The sequence below is a fragment of the Mustela nivalis genome, assembly GCF_964662115.1.
Source record: "Mustela nivalis genome assembly, chromosome: 7".
NCBI lineage: Eukaryota > Metazoa > Chordata > Mammalia > Carnivora > Mustelidae > Mustela > Mustela nivalis.
The window spans coordinates 103047199-103066074 of NC_139026.1; the positions used below are offsets into that span (position 1 = coordinate 103047199).

Genomic DNA, 18876 nt, shown 5'->3' on the forward strand with positions numbered 1-18876 from the left:
CAGCCATCAAAAGAAATGAAATCTTGCCATTTGCGACAACATGGATGGAACTAGAGCGTATCATGCTTAGCGAAATAAGTCAAGCGGAGAAAGACAACTATCATATGATCTCCCTGATATGAGGAAGTGGTGATGCAACATGGGGGCTTAAGTGGGTATGAGAAGAATAAATGAAAGAAGATGGGATTGGGAGGGAGACAAACCATAAGTGACTCTTAATCTTCTGCTTATTTTTTAATTGGATTATTTGTGGTTTTGGGTAATCATCTTGCATTTTTTACTTAAAAATATAGTTTGGGAAACGTTTTATACCTTGTTCCAAATAACTAAATAGTGTTTCATTATATTGGTATATCATAATCTGAAATAACCTTTAAGTGATAAAATATTTCCTTTGTATAATAAAAATCAACAAAATAATGGCTATGAAAGAAACCATAAGAACAATCCCAGTTCAGATCAGAAAAGAAACACAGTTCCAAGAGGAGTTTTTTTCCTCTTAAAAATATGGGACTGATAGAATGTATCTGAATGCATTGAGAGGTGATATACAATTCTGCGTAGTTAAAGGATGCATTATTAATCAGTACATAGAAAACTAGATATAAAAAATGCTGCCAATATTAGCTATACAAAAAGCAAAATGTATTTAAGAAAGTATGTAATATAATACACAATCATGATACAGTACAAGATTCAGCTGTGATAACATTTACATATTCATGATAACATGAGTAAAATTTTTTGATAATGAGTGTGTATTATTTTCACCAAATGTATTAGAATGATTTTTCTTTAAAATATTTAGAGGCCCACATGGTAATATTTACATCTTAACAGTGATTTACTTTGGGAATATGGTCTTGGGACTACAGATGATTGCTTACTCTTTTATTTTTCGGAAATTTCTGGCTTTTATGGTGCCTGAATATTTTTGTAGGCCCTATTGTAAAAATATATTTTAAAATAGAATCAACCAGATGATGTACCCCTCAGAATTTTCAATATAAATAACTTGGTTTCTGTTGATATTTAACCAGTAAACCCTGAGTGATTGTTTTTTTTCTTGCCAAACTTTGAAGACAAAGTTAATTGCATAACAAATTATAAATATATGGTGAATAAAGTATACTAATACTTTCATATATCTTTCAATATTGAAATAAAGTTTAAAGATTTTATATATTTATTTATTTGACAGAGAGAAAGAGATCACAAGTAGGCAGAGAGGCAGGCAAAGGGAGAGGGGGAAGCCAGCACCCCGCTGAGCAGAGAGCCTAATGCGGGGCTCGATCCCAGGACCCTGAGATCATGACCCGAGCCAAAGACAGAGGCCTAACCCACTAAGCCACCCAGGTGCCCCTGAAATAAAATTTAAAATAACAAATTATAGCCAGCCACAAAGAAACAATGGTGAATAAAAGTATTTCCATATGTCTCTCATTGATGTTTATAATTTGAAAAAAGGAAACTAGAAAGTATATGTACTGGATTACTTTTAGGTCAAATGACTTTAGATTTAAAGGCATATTGGTTTCAAAAACCACACGTGGTCCCTTATACCTAAGAAGAATAAACATTTTTAAGTAAAGATAATATATTAGATTCACTTACATAGTTGAATTTTCCCATTTCATGATTACACATTCATTCCAATGTATGAATCTTGAGGGTCTTTTTATGGTGCTGTGTGCAAGAAACATGGTTATTAAAGGTACTGTGTTATTTAAATATTCTTGAATAACCTTCTCAGTACTGAAAAAAATATGCTAGTAGTGGATAGGCTTGAGATAGGAGATTGTCAAGCTGAATGTTCTCTTCAAACAATTTGACGTTGGACCCTAGCTTGAGCAAGAGCCACAAACTGAGGTGAGATTCAGTTATTCGGTGGAAGAGAAGAAAGAGAAGAGGGAGTTCTTTTCTTTTCTTTTCTTTTTTTCTTTTTTTTTTCTTTTTTAAAGATTTTATTTATTTATTTGACAGAGAGAAATCACAAGTAGATGGAGAGGCAGGTAGAGAGAGAGAGAGGAAAGCAGTCCCGATGCGGGACTCGATCCCAGAACTCTGAGACCACGACCCGAGCCGAAGGCAGCGGCTTAACCCACTGAGCCACCCAGGCGCCCCGGGAGTTCTTTTCTGAATCATAGTCTGTTTGGAGCCGAAGCTCAGCATGGCCTTTTCCTAGTGAGGCATAGTCAAGGCCATTACCTGGGAAGTCCACATGTCTTTGAAGCAGGGATAAGCTTCATGACTTGAGGGAGTTTCTTACTCATTGTACGGAGAACATAGTGAAGCTACTTGCTTGGGCAGAGGTAAAAATGGTATGCAGTTGAGAAGAGAATATAGACTTATCAGGAGCCAGAAAGAAAAATTGACCAGAGCCTGAATTCAGGGGCTTCAAAGTCACTTTGAAAATCCTCTTCTTGCTGGGCTCTGTACTTGCTCAATGTCCCATATTTTCCCATCAGTCTTCACAAATGAAGCAAATGTGCCCAAAGGAGCATACTTTTCCTGACATTTGTTCTAGAATTGTTTGGTAAGTTTTGAGAAGTCCTGAGACTAATATGGAGAAACATGCACGTCAATTAGCGTCACAAATTATAACATTCAAAATGACTCATTTTTATTGGTAGCAAAAGCAACGAAGTCCTCCCAATGTCCCTAAGGAGTCCTCATTAAATGCTGCACACACTTCTCTCTGGTTGGAGCTATGTTCATGCTCTTGTGCCTCCATATTTATGCATTTAAGTTGTGCTTTCTGCTCTTAGAGAATTTTTCTGTTGCTTTAGACATTTATTTCTGGCATTTCACAAATCCAAAAAATACTGAAGAAACAGGGCACATCATTCCAATTTTTCCTGGGATTTGAAGAGTCTCGGATGGTGGCACAGTCCTCCACTGTCACTAAATTATTGGGCTCCCCGACATCCCAGAAGCTGAACGAGAATAATCATGCAGGAGATTTAAAATCCCAGCTACAAGAAGCCAAGTGACCTACTATGCTAGGCAAATGACACTTGTGTTGTATCACTTCACAACACTTTTGTTAGGCATTGTAATCTCCATTTTATTTTTTAATTTAAAAAATTATTTATTTATTTATTGGACAGAGACAGAGAAAGTGCACATGCAGGGGGAGAGGCAGAGGGAGAGGGAAAAGCAGACCTGACCCCAGGACCCCAAGATCATGACCAGAGCTGAAGGCAGACACTTAACCAACTGAGCCATCCAGGTGTCCCTATAATCTCCATTTTGTTGATAAGGAAAATGAATCCCAGGAAAGCTAAACCATTTGTCTAAGTCATAGAGTTTATGAGGAATGAAGCTGAACTGGATACTCCTGATTTTCTATTCTGTCATGCTCCCTCATGGTTGTCGACCCATAACGAGTGGCTATTGATATTCTGGTGGACGTGTTTCCTTCAAAGCTCCGATATTCTCATGGATTTGTTTCCTTCACACTCATTTCTCATCTTACCTTTGGTTCCCTTTATTCCATACTGAGTCTGTATTCACGTAGGTACATACTTCAGTGGTGGTATTGTGCTGTAGTGAAGCGAATTTCTCAAGTCTCAGGGCATCTGGGCTGTACTCTTAGAATGGACCTTAACCTTCCTGACCTTTAGTTTCCTCAAATGCTAAGTAAAGATTAATTATATCCATGTATACCAGAAAGGTGTAATTTAGGTAAAATGAAATAACGAATGAGATAAAAACTTTGAAAACTCCTAAGTGCCATGCAGTAACGAAGTAAGGTCATTATTAAAAAGAAAAGGGACATTAACAAGGGGGTTCCATGCTCTCACTCCATAACTCCACTTTCTCAAATCATTATTTTTATCTCATTTACTAGTTTGGGGGCATAAGACTCTGAATTTCACTCTGTCTCTGCTGCATTTCCAATGAATTAGTCTTTAATTCTAACCCTCTCTTTTTCAACTGTTACTTCCCCTGTATTCAGATAGTCTCAGGAAATGGGGGCACTAGATCCTCATGCTTCCTTCATCTGTCTTCTTGCAAATCGTATTATGAAGGGTTGACCCGAAGATATCTTGTGGAACAGGAGGAGGTTCTGTGAACTCCCTGCAGCAATGGTCTAACTTTGATTTGACACAGTGTTAAAATTCTCCTGCAAGAAGGAATTTACCTGAGAGATTCTGAGAAAGGTGTTCCATCTACCCATTGCCACTGACCCTCGTTCACCTGGTCTGTCAGTCCAATATAGAACTCTCTCCTTTTAGGTTTCGCAAAGAAAAGGAATTCCTATGGAAGCAACACAATAAAAAAAAAAAAATAGACCAATTATTTCAATTTTGAACAAATGTTGAAGGTAATTGTTCTTAAGAGAAATAAAGTAGGACAAAGACTACAGATGATAAGTGTCTCTGAAATTGTAAGATCATAGAGGATTTTCTTTTTAATTTGGTAAAAATATGCATACCATAGAATCAAATCTTTAACAGAGAAGGAAGTTCTCAATAACTAATTTCAAGTTTATCTACTGTTATTTGTAGCAAAATCTACTGTATATATCCAGCACGAAACATTATTAATCACAGCATAAGGATGGTGGTCATACCTTTGACATATCTGACATAATCATATGATATGCTCATCAATGTAATGGCCATTCTAAAATGAATTCCCAGCCCCCCCCAACCTCCTAATCAAGAAACAGAACATAGAAATCCCTTCGCTCTAGCCTCTTCTCGTGATGAAAATAGGGTAAGTATCGACTTACAGAAATAGTAGAAATGGCATGCATTTCAGTACATTCATTCAACAAATAGTAGCTGTGGCCCAACGCTGTATGCACGTATGGAGAAAGGGATAGATGCTAAGAAGAAGGTCTCACAGACATTGGAGGAGGCTGCACTCCAACTACCTGTTCCTCCCGCGTGTTGATAACAACAAGATGAGCACCCATGTCGGAGCAGTTTTTTAAACTCGATGCCCAGGACATGGTGTTAGTAGAAAAGAAGTAGCAGCTAGATTGAAAATGAACCCAATTCGATGGACAACAATTCTTGACTGAACCTAGGAGGAGAGAAGTTTCCATGAATGCTCTAGCCTGGAGGAGCGTCATGTAGCATTTTGGTAAGACTTGGAATAAAACTGTATATGTAAGAGCATTATAGGGAGTAAATTTCTGAAGTATTTGCAAATTCCCTCATCTATATATATTTTTTTCTCCTTCACCTCATTTGGAAGAAAGTGAGGAAAAGAAAATGCATTCCTGGAGACAATTATCTTCCTCTTCTAGGTTCTGTTGAGACATACCTCAGATTTATTCTAAAAGTTTTCTATAACGTCCCCAAGATTTCCTGTCTCGATGCTAATTGCATTTCTGAAGTTCTAGAACTGTCTTCTTACCAATTCCTCAGCATTCTCATATAGAACAGGCAAGATTTTACATTTTTTTTTTGAAAAACAGAACAACATCCAATTACTTTACTTGTCCCCAAATCAATCTAGAAGCAAAAAAAAAAAAAAAAAAGTGTCGATATAGGGGCCCCTGGGTGGTTCAGTCGATTTGTGTCTGCCTTTGGCTCAGGTCATGAGCCCAGGTTTCCAGATTGAGCCCCACATCAGGCTCTCTGCTCAGGGGTGAGTCTATTTCTCCTTCTGCCCCTCCCTGATGTTCATGCTTGCACTCTCTGTCTCTCTCTGAAATAAATGAATAAAATCTTTTAAAAAAGTGTCAATATATAAATGTTGATCTTCAAGTTTGAGGACTATCATACCCAATCCATCCCTGGAGCAGGAGAAGTCCATGAATGCCTCATGTAGCTGGAGCTTATTCTCATCACAGAGTTGAAGGACACGATATGTCACTGTAAGGAAAGGTGCAGAGTTAATGTCCATTAATCTTGAAAAAAAATTTTTATCATTTTTGTATTTATAATGAAAGTACCAATAATTATCATGGTTTCTTTTTCTTTTCTCTTTTCTTTTTTCCTATTTGTCCTTCTACACAGAGAGACAATAAGATTTACCTACTCAAAGAAAGAAGAGGGAATTCACATTTCATGATTTTCCTGATTTATGAAGGTGAATGTATTGTATCTCAGGTCTAAAGGCCCAGAGAAAACAAATGCATCTTTATTTAGTCTCTCTATGCCAACCCCCCCTACCCTTCTTCCAAAAAGCGATTTTATCATGCTTCTGGTTAGGGTCCCATAGAGAAGTTTACCCTAATGATATGAATGCAAAGGGAAGGACATAAGGCCGTCAAGGAGATGAAAAATGTCTATCATGAAAAATGTGTCAGAGGTCTCTGAAATGTGGTAACTATTCTGTTCTAGTTGGGGTTCTAGTTGAGCAATAACCTGGAGATAAATAGGGAAGAAAGTGGAACAGAAATACCTTTTGAGGGGGAAGAGAACCCAAAGGCGACCAGAAAGATTTTACCCCTAATATTCACCAGGGAGATTGAACTTGACCTTTCGAACTCACCAACACATCTGGTGATAAAACAGGCGCTGAGCAGTAGCATGGAGACCCCAGCAACAGTCCATAAGAGAACTTGGGAAGACACGCGTCTTTTCTCTGTAGAAAGAAATATGCAAACATAGTCAAACTTCCCTAGCACGTTACAAAAGAGATTCTTACCCAACCACATAGTTCCTTCCACTCGCACTGTTCTATATGGATTAAGTTTCAAACTTCAGCATGTATCAGAATCATTTGGAAGATGTGTTGAAACACAGACGAAAGCACTTCACCTCTAGAGTTAATGTTTCATGAGACTTGGTACTGAGCCAGTAAGTTCCCAGAGGCTGCTATTGGTCTGGAAACCATCTTTCAGAACCCCTAGAATTGCTAATCTTAAGATTCGTGAACTGAGATGGGCAATTTTTCCTTCTTAAGTTTCCCAGATTTTTTCCCCTTCTTTTCCTATTTTTGTCTTTCCCATTTCTCCCTCTTATCCTCTCTGTTTTTCTCATCTCTCACCTGCTCTCCTCTTTTCGGTGTCTTATTTCCTAAGCTCTCTGTCAATCAGACCAGATAAAACGCGGCCCAACCTCTAGTAGCTCCTCTCCGCCTCCCTCCAGACACACATTTTACAGACAGGGAAAGTGGGTTCTAGAGAAGTGAGGTGCCTTGCCCAGCACGACACAGGGAAAGGGTGGGCAGAGCGGTCTGATTCAGCTCTCCCTGGAATCCAGCCCAGCGATCCTCAGTACAACATACGGTCCCTAACCACTGCCTCCCTCAGCTTCCTCTCTTGCATTCTGTCTCTGTCTCCCTTCTTTTGTTCTACTGGAGACTTTTCTATTGTCCCTTCCCTCAAAATATTTATCACCTCTTCCCAAAAGACAGATCTCTGAGAGAAAGGGAGAGTTGCAAATTTTACCTGGGCCTTGTGATGTAGATGGTTGGGATGGATTCATTCTCTCTCTCTCTTTCCCTCTCTCTTTTTCTCCTCTGTCAGTTTCTGAATCCAGGAGTATTTTGTTGGTAAGGTTCAAGAAAAATGATTCTTTTTCTGTTTTTTTTAGGAAGTGTGACCCTAAGACATCATAATATCAACGTGTTCTGTGGCTTTGTGTTTTAGTCAGGGTTTCCTTTCTTGCATAAGGACGCCAAGGGACTTTACTGGGCAACACATCTTTCTCCTCAGTTAAGGAAACAACTAAATGGGGAAATGGTGAGGTGGTTAAGTATCAGCAGATTGAGCTGAGCATGTGGACACATCAGGGGCTTAAAAATACAGTTTTGTTTTGGTGGGTAAAATGTCTCTACTTTCTTCCAGGCATCACTCATCCTTCGGTCTGCCCTTGATATTTGTGGGGCCCTCCTCCGCACTTCCGGTTTTCCTTTTGGTCCTTGCCACCTCACGTTTGTTAACTGGAAAGGGGACAGACTCCAAGTCTTTGCACTTGGCACAGAGCTGGGCATGTTGTATATGTGTTTACAACTTGGCCATGTGAATTCCTTTTCCTATTTTATGTTTTCTTTTTCCTACTTCCTTCGCTTACATCTCTTGAAGCTTCTGGATTTCTCTCGTGCTGTGTATGTTGCATTGTGGGTTTATATCTCTTCTATCAATGTGCTTACCCCTAGGCGATCTCACAAGTCTGCCCCAGTTGAATCACCTCACGTGTATGACTACTTTGAAATTCAGATCCATTCCCTATGTCAAAACACAGCTTCTGGAGTCCTCGAGACTCAGCAGGTAGTTTCATTCTATTTTTCCAAATTATTTGAGGATTTTTGTTTTATAATAGGGCCTGTATTAGGAGAAATAAACCTGAATGTCAGAAGAAGTAATTTTAATTAGACATGAAAATATAATGCTTCTCTGGAAGGTTAGTTAGATGTAGTAATGTTCCACTCCCTTCCTTAAAAATACTTAAGATCAAACTGGTCTCTATTGATTAAAATTCCCAAGTGTCAGGAGGCATTAGTAAAATAAGTAAGTAAATAAATATTTATTTATTTACATATATAAAAAAATCACCTGGTAATCCCCATGCTAATGAGTCACAGCCTTCACATCTTAGAAAATATCCTTGTTCTCAAAGGGACTTTTTATTGTTTCAGTGTATTGCTCAATTTCCCCTGCATCCTCCATTTTATAGTTCTGTGGATTTAATAAAGAAAACTTTAAAATTCTACGTGTATATATTATAAAATATATGCATATCTAATATGGGTCTTATCAGCAAATGGTTTTTGAATAATAAGAAATTATCTAGTGGCTGAGTTAAATGAATTATTAAATGATGAATCATAATGACTACAGTCAATTATTTATTATGATCAGTCAGTAATAACTAATATCAATAAATAATTCTATGTTAATAATTTTATGAATATGCAATGACTAATATTAATAATCAACAAATTAATATGTTAATCAGTCAAAATACATATGTTTTTATCCTTTATTTTATTACTTTTTCTAAATTATGAAAGAAGGTTTTTTTAAGATTTTATTTATTTATTTGGCAGAGAGAGATCACAAGTAGACAGAGCGGCAGGCAGAGGGAGAGGGGGAAGCGGGCTTCCTGCTAAGCAGAGACCCCGATGTGGGACTCAATCCCAGGACCCTGAGATCATGACTTGAGCTGAAGGCAGAGGCTTAACCCACTGAGCCACCCCGGTGCCCCTAAAACTAGTATTTTTATGGTTAACAATATAAGAAGAATGTGGCAAGTAAAAGACCTCCCATCCATCCTAACTCTTCTAAAGTCAACCATACTTGGAGTGCTTGGGTGGCCCAGTCAGTTAAGCATCTGTCTTTTGCTCGGGTAAGGATCCTAGAGTCCTAGGGCCGAGTCCCACATTAGGCTCCTTGCTCAGCAGGGATCCTGCTTCTCTCTCTCCCTCTCCCTCTGCCTGCCACTCCACCTGCTTATGCTCATGTGCACTGTCTCTCTCTCTCACTCAGAAAAATTAAAAAAAAAAAAAAAAAAAGATTTAAAGTCCACCCTGTTTAATGATTTCTTGCATATACCTTGAGACATTCTCCAAACTTATGTAAGTCATGTTTATATAACATAGTGCTTATTCGTTTTTAGTTAAGTAAGATCATACCTGCAACACTTTTATGTTTTAAAAATTACTTTTATATTCATCAACATATTTGGGTATCTATCTTCTTAACTATTGTTTAAACTTTTCTGTAATTTATAAAACAGGCACAGCTAATTTCTACTTTTTCCTTCCTCAACACATGAGGTAATGGCTACCTTTATACACATTAGCAGGTGCACACTTTTTGGTTCAATGACACAAACCAAATGTTAAAAATCATTATTTGGCTTGAGTTTTCATCATAGACCAACTTTCCAGGCTATAACCATAAATATAAAATTTTCTCTGAAGGCAATTTTCATTGCATTTAAATATCAAAAGCTTAGATAAATGTAACACAATGACGTTACATTTGGGAGCATGAATGGCCGCACAGAGCAGCTGGTACATGGCTCTTGGGATCAGCATGCTGCTGTTCTGTCATACAGACTTTGTCCTCACCATGGGAGAATACAGAACAGGGTATTTTTGCATATTTACTCTTCTCGAATCCCTTCTTATTCCTACTCCTGAACAACAATAAGAATTTCTTTTGGTATCCAATATGATTTTCCATGAATTTTGTTGAGTGATATTCTGAAATTTTTCTTCCCCATGAAATTTCAAGGTGCCAAAACTGATATTCTGCTGTTAATTTACTCATGTAAGATGTGAAAAATTTCCATGTCGAATTTAACCTCAAAGACTGGTCGCCTAAATGGAAGTTAAATACCAAAACAAACGATTTAGCTCATTTTTAAACATCATTACATCTAACAGAGGTATTCTGCAAAGATTTAAATTATGCTGTAATTAACTTCTGTTACATTTATATTATTATCTCAAATTTTATAAATGTGAAGCATATTGTTTAAATTTTTGTGAATAATTTTATTAAAGCTCTCCAGACATTGTACTCTTTTTTTTTTTTTTTCTTTAGATTTATTTATTTATTTTAGAGGAAGAGAGAGCATGAGCCGGAGGGACAGGGAATGGGAGAGAGAGAATCTGAAGCAGACTCCACATTGAGTGCAGAGCCCAACACCAGGCTCCATCCCAGGACCTGAGTTCATGACCTGTGTCATAACCCAGTCAGATGCTTAACCAACTGAGCCATCCAGGTGCCCTGCACTCTTTTTAAATACTTGTGGTGACTACGAATTTCCCTATTTATTTTATAATTTACAAACAAAGAGCTTTAAAACAGAGATGGTAAGGATATAATCTCTCTGTTTAACTTATTTCACTCAGAGATTATGCTGAGTGAAATAAGTCAAGCAGAAAGAGTCAATGGTCATATGGTCTCACTTACTTGTGGAGCATAAGGAATAACATGGAGGACACTGGGAGATGGAGAGGAGAAGTGAGTTGGGGAAAATCAGAGGGGGAGACAAACCATGAGAGACTGTGGACTCTGAGAAACAAACTAAGGGTTTTGGAGGGGAGGGGAGTGGGGGGTTGGGTGAGCCTGGTGTTGGGTATTAAGGAGGGCAAGGATTGTATGGAGCACTGGGTGTGGTGCATAAACAATGAATTTTGGAACACTGAAAAAAGATAAAATTAAATAAAAAAAAGAAAAAAAACTATTTGAAATGGTGGCTGTGATGATGATTCGATCAGAATGCACATTCCTTAGGGAATTAGTTGACTTGCAGGTTCTAAGCCCTCAGTTAAGTTTGGCTGTAGCCTGCCCTCCCTTCCAGTTTGGATCTGTTTGGAGCAGACTGGGAAGAGGGAGCTATGCGGTCTATTGAGGACTCAGTCAGAGATGAGCTAAGTCACAGGAATAGCATGTAAAGCCCACGAAAGAAGCAAGCATCTTTCATTGAAGTCCTAGTGAAATCTATTTGTGGGACAAGAACAAGTTATTCATCTGCTTTTCTCCTAGGCTCATGCAATTTGATGCTATTGCCTTTGGTTCTAAAAATTCTGCTTTAAGCTTCAGTCAGCTCTCACTGTATTTTGCAGCTGAAAATCAAATCTCTTACCTCTGGCAGTAGAACCTCCCCACTGAACCATCTTTGATACGTTGATAATGTCCTCATTCTTCTCATACATCTCAATAAAGAAAAGTGTTATTTCTTAACTCAAATTCAATTATCATTTTTTCCATCTGTTTCTAATCAACAGTGGCTTTTAATGTTTGAGAAAATTTGGTCTGCGAGCTCTATGATATTTGCAAGAGAAAGGTAGATACACCGGGAATGGGGAAGAATGTTAAAGTTCAACGCAATGATCTAATTTAATACATTCATCACAAACAAGGTACTGGGTTCCAAATAAGAGATTATTTGCTGGAGATCATGTAAATATTGAGTGGCAGAGCAAGGTCTAAGACCCATATCTCTCATTTCAGTGGGTAGTGCTGTTTTTTCCTATTTCCTGCCTCCTTAGTAAGGAGTACATTTTCCTCCAAAAGCAGTTGAGAAAATAAAGCGATCTTTACATAGCCCATCATCAAAAGGCAACAAACCCTGGATTTAAACAGCAGTCATAGAATTCCGACAGCCTTTTCTCTGAATTTACAAAGTAGAGCAATGGGAAATGCATATTCTCTACACATCTATAATTTCACATATGAATTAAACAATTCATAAATTTTTTTGAGCTATGATTTACATATAGCATTGTATGAATTGATATACAACATGTTGACTTGATACATTTATATACTGCAATATGATTAACACTGTAGCATTAGCTAATACCTTTATCACATCATATAATTATTATTTCTTTTGTGTGGTAAGTAAAAGAAAGATCTGGTCTCTTAGCAGCTTGGAAGTTTATTTTATAATATAATATTGTTGACTAAAATCTCCACATGCTCGGCATTAAGTCTTCAGGAGTAATTTTTTTTATTATTTGCTTTTTTAGGAGCTACTTCTCTATTTGTTGCAAGTTTGTATGCTTACATTACATCTTCCCAAATAATTAATGGAACGTGAGCAATATGCTTGGGATAGATATTACCTGTTCCTCATCATAGCAATTCAAGTAGGAAAAAGAAGAGTGGTGTAAGAAATACCTCTACAACCACCCTCTGACTGTATCAGTCATTTGTTATTTAGTATATGTAACTCATTGGGTTAAGCTGTTTACACAAATCTCATTCAATGATCATAACAATCAATAATGAGGTCCTACTATTAATCTCATTTTAATGATGAGTAAACTGAGCTAAGATGGAGAGGTTGAAGGACATGCTCCATGTATTAAGATGTAAGAAATAAAGTCACAATTTAAAGCCATAAACATTTTTTAAAAAGAACTTTTAAATAACTATTTAATATTCATTAGATAATATTCATTAGATAAATTCATTAGATAACCCATTAGATAATTAGATAATATCTAATATTCAATTAGATAATAATCAATTAGATAATTATAGTAGATAATTAATTAGATAAACTTCCAAGCTGCTAAGGGACCAGATCTTACTTCTACCCACCACATAAAAGAAATAATAATTATATGATGTGATAAAGGTGTTAGCTAATGCTACAGTGTTAATCATATTGTAATATATAAATGTATCAAGTCAACATGTTGTATACCTTCAAATGATACAATGCTATATGTAAATTACAGCTCAATAAAAATGTGTGAATTGTTTAATTCATATGTGAAATTATTTTTAAATGAAATTCTTGATATTTGACTTTGTATACAAATTAACCGCTTTTTCAAAACCATCATTGTAGCACTTCATTCTTGATAATATACATAGATTTGTATTTCATAGCACTGAAAGGAGTTTTAACAAATAGATCAGGTAGGGATTTTTTTTTTTTAAATTTTTTACAGGTAGAGATTTTTAAATTCAATTTGTTATATATCTGCTGCTTGATTAAACTTAAATAAATTTGTGAACATTAACAATGAATCCAAACTGACGCAAAGGCTGTACTGACATTGATTAAATAAGATGACTACTGGTGTGGGTTTATGAACAATGATCACACACAAGTCAAAGAATTCCAATAATGACATTGACAATACAATGTTAACATGGGAAGACAGGCTTCTGCTGTAGGACATTCGGCAGATTTTGCTGGAGGATCTTTGAGGAAGAGGATGGGCCAGGAACCCACAGAAAATTCAAGGCTCAGGCAACACTGTAAACCTTTGCAGGTCTCCTGGTTAAGTAAGACCCATTATAACCAAGCCATGGTTAGTTCGCTCCTAGTGAGTCAGATACATCAGGCGGAGTTGTTTGTTGCGCAATGGAAACTTTATTTGCAGCAAATGAGATCACAGGGAATAACTTCCAAAGCCATGGTCCCCCATGCAAGGGTGAATGGGTTCCTTTTATTTTGGGTTTGGAAGAATATTTAAATAGGGAAACCTTCTCACTGTGTATAGAGGCGGTCATAAAGCCATACATGCACCTTAAGGAAACATACAGATATTGTATATTATATAAATGAGGCTTGCGGTCCTCCTTGGGTGGAGATTTCAGTATTATAATGAAGTAAAGGTAACTGTCAGTCTTTCCAGAGGTCACCCCACAGTTCATCTGCGAGGCATGAGTAGACCACCCAAACTGGTCTGGGTGGTCTGGGCTGGCTGGAGGTCTTGCCTGGAGAGTGACTTTGCCTGAGGGGTGGTTTCTGTTTCCATTTGCCTGATTGAAGAAATAAATTGGAAAGAAGAGCTTAAGGTAAAATGTGGGACAATGGTCAGTGAGTGCAAGCAGGTGGGCAGTAAAAGCCAGGTCCAGCTGGGGACAGCACGTTGTCCCAGAAGCTGTGATCGATATGATGCAAGCCCATCCAACCCCTAAGAATGGGAAAGAGGTGCAAGTCTTTGTAGGGATTTTGGGGTCGTGGAGACTTTTATTTCCCATGTCTCACAGTCCCTTCATCCTTTATGTCACCTGGTGAAGAAGGGGCACACGTACGATGGGGAATTGGAAATATATAAGCTGCCTTTGAGAAAGCCCAAGTGCTAGCGGGGCATGTCAAATCTCTGGGCATCTCCCAAGCAGGCCTCGTATTTGAGTTAGATGTGTCTGTGACTCCAGAAGTTGTGGGTCAGGCACCATGGCAGAGCCAACAGAAAGGGAGAGGGTCCTTCGGCTTTTGGTCCCAGCTCTGGAAGGGGCCAGAAACCCAATACACTCCCAGGGAACAGCAGCTCCTAACAGTGTACACAGTGTTCCTTCAGAGAGAGCCTCTCACAAAGGAAGAGCAGACTGTGGTGAGAACTTCTCTGCCTGTGAAGGAAAGGGTGGGTTGAGAATATGTTCTATTGATCCACCTTGGCCATTGCTTACACCCCTCCTTTGAATAAGTGACAGGTCTCTTTGTAGCAGAGGAGCCCCCTCTCCACCAGTCTACTGTCTCTAGAAAGGTGGGTGCTACAAGGTCTTGTGGGGTATGTAGCTCCTCCAGATCGCCACGCTCCCATGTCTATGGCAGCCCTGTAGCCTGCAAAGAGGGGGCAAGGGAAATTCCTGCCAATGCCTGGTACACAGATGGTCAAGTCAGGGAAGTCCGCCTACCTGGACTGCTGTTGCCGTTCAACCCCATGATGGATACCATCTAGGGAAAAACAGGAACAAACTGTAGCGGCCAGTGGGCTGAGCTCACAGCAGCCTCAGTGGTGATCCCCGTGTGCCTGGCTTTTAACCCTTTGCCTTGATAGTTATGCTGCTCTAAAGGGATTAACCCTATCACATGAACAAAGGGAAGCCAAGGGGTGGCTGACTATGAATAAGCCCTTATGGGGTCAGGATATGGGAAAGACATTTGCGTCCACCTGCAAAAGCCCGAGTGGCCCTCACTGTTTTCCATGTCCCAGTTCAGAAAGCACCAGCATCAACCACCACCACCCCCAACCCCGCCACAATCAGAAGCTGAGACCTTAGCTCAGGAGTGAACCTTAGCTCCTGACCCTCCAGTAGATATGGTAGATTGGACGCACCACACCCAGGATGGCATATTGCCAGGAAGGCTGGATTGCCTTTGAAGGACAGTGACTTGCTTAATGCAGTAACAGCGTGTCCTGTGTGATCTAAAGAAGCCCACAGCAACTGCCAGAAGAAGCTGGGGGTCATTCGCCAGAGTTTCTACCTAGTGAGGGACTGGCAAATTGATTATATTGGCCCCCTCCCACTGAATGAGAGTTCTAACCATGCCCTCCCTGGTCTGTGTGGACACAGCACCTGGCCTAACCCAGGCTTTCCCCTGTGGCCATGCAAACCAGGCTGTCACCATTGGGGGATTGAAGAAATTGAGTACCATACCCTCATCGAATAGTGATTGGGGGGGGGGTCACATTTCAAATGTCAGGATATGTAAGACTGGGCAAAAGAATGACATTGAATGGAAATTCCATCTCCTTTATTACCCACGAGCAGTGGGGGTGGTAGGAAAAATCTTACAAAACTGCAAATCTGCTATTATTTCTGTAATTTAAATCCAACAAGAGCTCTCCATACATCTTTTAAAATAAAGTTCAGACTTGACACTATGGCCCACAGGCTGTTCATTAGCAGCTATCATTTCAGTATGCTTCTCAAAACATTTCCACACACACTTGTAATAATATGATTAATGCTCCTGCTCCTTCTACCTCCAACTGGAAGTTAGACTGCTTGTGTTCTTTCTGTCGGAATCTCAAGTGCTTAGAATTCATGTTTAAAAAAATACATAAAAAACAAAGGGAGGGGCGCCTGGGTACTCAGTGGGTTAAAGCCTCTGCCTTCAACTCAGGTCATGATCTCAGGGTCCTGGGATGGAGCCCCACATCATGCTCTCTGCTCAGCGGGGACCCTGCTTCCCCCTCTCCTTCTGCCTGCTTCTCTGCCTACTTGTGATCTCTCTATGTCAAATAAATAAATAAAATCTTAAAAACAACCACACAGAAACAAGAGGGAAAATGAGTGGAGGTGGATGCCATACCTAGGAAATTTCTATAATGATCACAAAGAAGTTCTTGTTCTTAAAAATAGCCAGTTTATATCAATCCTTTGGAAGAGAGATTAACAGCATAAAAATGATCAATATTTCTCAATATTTTTGATAAAATTTTGGGGGGAGTGCAAACCCACATTTGAATTTGTAATTGTTTTTCTAATATAAATTGTGCCCAAAATAATCGTTCTTCAGAGTGAATGAGGCCAAACCTTAATGGAAGAAACTTCACACTTCATTATGCTTGTTTTGCAATTTCTTGAAAACTTAAATCTCCGAAGTTTCTTCCTCTCATTGTTATTTTTTACTGTAAGCCCTAAACAATGTTAAATCTGTTGTAAAACTACTACCATAACCAAATTACAACTTTCAAGAAAGCACTTACCTTAATAAAGATATTCAATAAATATCAGGACTCTATTTCCTAGGTTTTAATTAAAGCCCGAAATCCTTGGAATGTCTTTCCTCTTCCTTTCATACATTATCAAATACACTTTTTATATGGTCTGTGTTTTTCCCTCACTTTCACTTTACTTTTAAATTTTTGCTCTCTAGTTGTTTAATCCAACTCATTCTTTCTGGATATTTTGGATTCAAACATGTAACAGATGATTTCTCTCCTGTTAAGGAAGGTCTTTTTTTTTTTTTTTTTCCAGTGTTATGAGCTCATGAATATAATTGGGTATATTTACTTCAGAATTCAAATATGGTTCTGTTCCAGATATATTTGCTTTACACATATATTTGGGGAATGACTGAAAAGCTATAATAAATCTGACTGTATCCCTTTCAAATGTGCATGAAGTATCAGGTGTCCTGAAGACGCACATCCAAATAAACAGAGAAATCAGTGCCTCCCCAAAATTATGACTTTTTTTTTGGTCCCATGAAGATCCAGGAGCTGTTCCAGTCTTTTGGCCATTAGTTTTTATGTTGTTACTACTATGATTTTAGGACTGTTTATCCAATATGGAGACACACCCATTGTCGGAGGAAGTAACTGAAATCTCCGTTATATCCTCTTTGTTTCCTCAATGTTTTGCTTCTTCTGCTCTTTGACTTGTACTGGTGGGCCTCTCCTGCTCACCTTCGCACTGAGATAAATGTTATTTGGAGTTATATTTTCTATAGTCATTTCTGCTGTGTTAGCAAAACTCTTCATAGTGGTTGTAGCCTTCAAAGCCATAAAACCAGGAAACTCTCCAAATGTGGTTGGTGAACCAATTCTCAATTGCTCTAGTCCACAGTGGCTCCCTCGCTCAAGTACTTGTCTGCATAATCTGGCTGGGAACTGCTCCCTCTTTCCCTACCATTGACACACAATCAATTTGGTAAAATGCAGCAAGGGATCCACCACTGCCTTCTACTGTGTTCTGGGTGTAACTGGGGCTCTCTAGCACTTCTGAGCTTGACTATTGCTTTTCTGGCTATCAGGCTACCAGACAGTTTTGGGGCACTTGGGTGGCTCAGTTGGTTAAGCATCTGCCTTGGGCTAGGGTCCTGGGATGGGGCCCCATGTCAGGTTTCCAGCTTAGTGGGGAGCCTGCTTCTCCCTCTCCTCCCCACTTGTGTTCTCTCTAGTTATCTCTGTCTCCTTCTCAAAACAAAACAAAGCAAAATGGATACCAGACAGTTTCAGTAAGCCCCAAATGATCACATTCAACATGCTGATTTTCTGTAGTGTGTGGATTTCTTCCATACCCACCTATCTGAGCACCAAAGGCAGAGCTGTGGCAGCTTTGCAAACCTTTTCAATCTGGGCTTCCAGTGCTGGTTTACTGGGTTGTGTATTTCTTCCCAAGTGATATGTGATCCTACTAAGATTGGGTAGGGATTCAAGGAAAATAACTTGTATATCTTCTTTCCAAAAGTAAAAGGAATACGTTTTTAAGTGACACTATTGACACAAAATGAACAGTAATATGGAAATAAAGATTCCAAAGTGTGGCATGAAATAAATGCGTTTCATCAAAACAATGACAGTTGTTTTTTAATGGAATGACACCATCATCCCTGTGGGCAGCAGGCCATGGTGAAAAAAGCTCTGTGGTCAGATAGAGCAACGTTCAATTTCAACACCTCTACTGGCTGACTCTGACTTCCGGTGTATCCAATTAACATTCCTTTGAATTGCACACATCTTTCTCCTCTTTAAGCAACATGTGGCAGGTGAACAAGGGTTAGGGTGACAATTAAGTAAAATCATCCATGTGAAAATATAATGGGTACTCAAAATATGCTTCCTTTATGTTAACTATCATTTTCTTCTTATTTCAATAAAAATTAAATTTTAAGGCATTTTAAGTTCGGGGGTAGAAAGCTAGTGATGTCTAGTTGTCCCTCATTAAACTATTCATAAACCCAAAACAAGATGAAATTTGAACTTTGGGCAGTTTAAATGGGCTTTCATATGTCCATATGGATCCAAGAC

General features: G+C 38.7%; 1 protein-coding gene, 1 long non-coding RNA gene and 1 pseudogene across 4 annotated transcripts; 2 read left to right on the forward strand and 1 right to left on the reverse strand.

Annotated features, from left to right (window-relative positions):
• The first annotated feature begins 225 nt into the window (after positions 1–225).
• LOC309870413 lies at positions 226–2897 on the forward strand. Its single transcript, XR_014314567.1, has 2 exons — positions 226–1913; positions 2130–2897. It is a non-coding gene; the product is annotated as an uncharacterized lncRNA (long non-coding RNA).
• On the reverse strand, positions 2602–7596 carry LOC309870408 (C-type lectin domain family 4 member E-like). 2 transcript variants are annotated; one of them, XM_082742565.1, is made up of 6 exons: positions 7358–7596; positions 6457–6549; positions 5745–5834; positions 4886–5037; positions 4148–4263; positions 2602–2936 (listed from the first exon to the last, which is right to left on the reverse strand). In XM_082742565.1, the coding sequence occupies exons 1-6, from the start codon at positions 7392–7394 to the stop codon at positions 2786–2788; spliced, it is 639 nt and encodes a 212-aa protein (XP_082598691.1). In that variant the 5' UTR covers positions 7395–7596; the 3' UTR covers positions 2602–2785. The 2 variants fall into 2 exon arrangements, with proteins under 2 accessions (XP_082598691.1, XP_082598692.1); XM_082742566.1 differs by lacking the exon at positions 7358–7596 and adding an exon at positions 6955–7177.
• Positions 7597–9907: 2311 nt separating this feature from the next.
• LOC309870341 (vomeronasal type-2 receptor 26-like) lies at positions 9908–18319 on the forward strand (annotated as a pseudogene). The gene is made up of 3 exons: positions 9908–10005; positions 17788–17890; positions 18060–18319. The product of its transcript is annotated as a vomeronasal type-2 receptor 26-like (transcript).
• Positions 18320–18876: the final 557 nt, after the last annotated feature.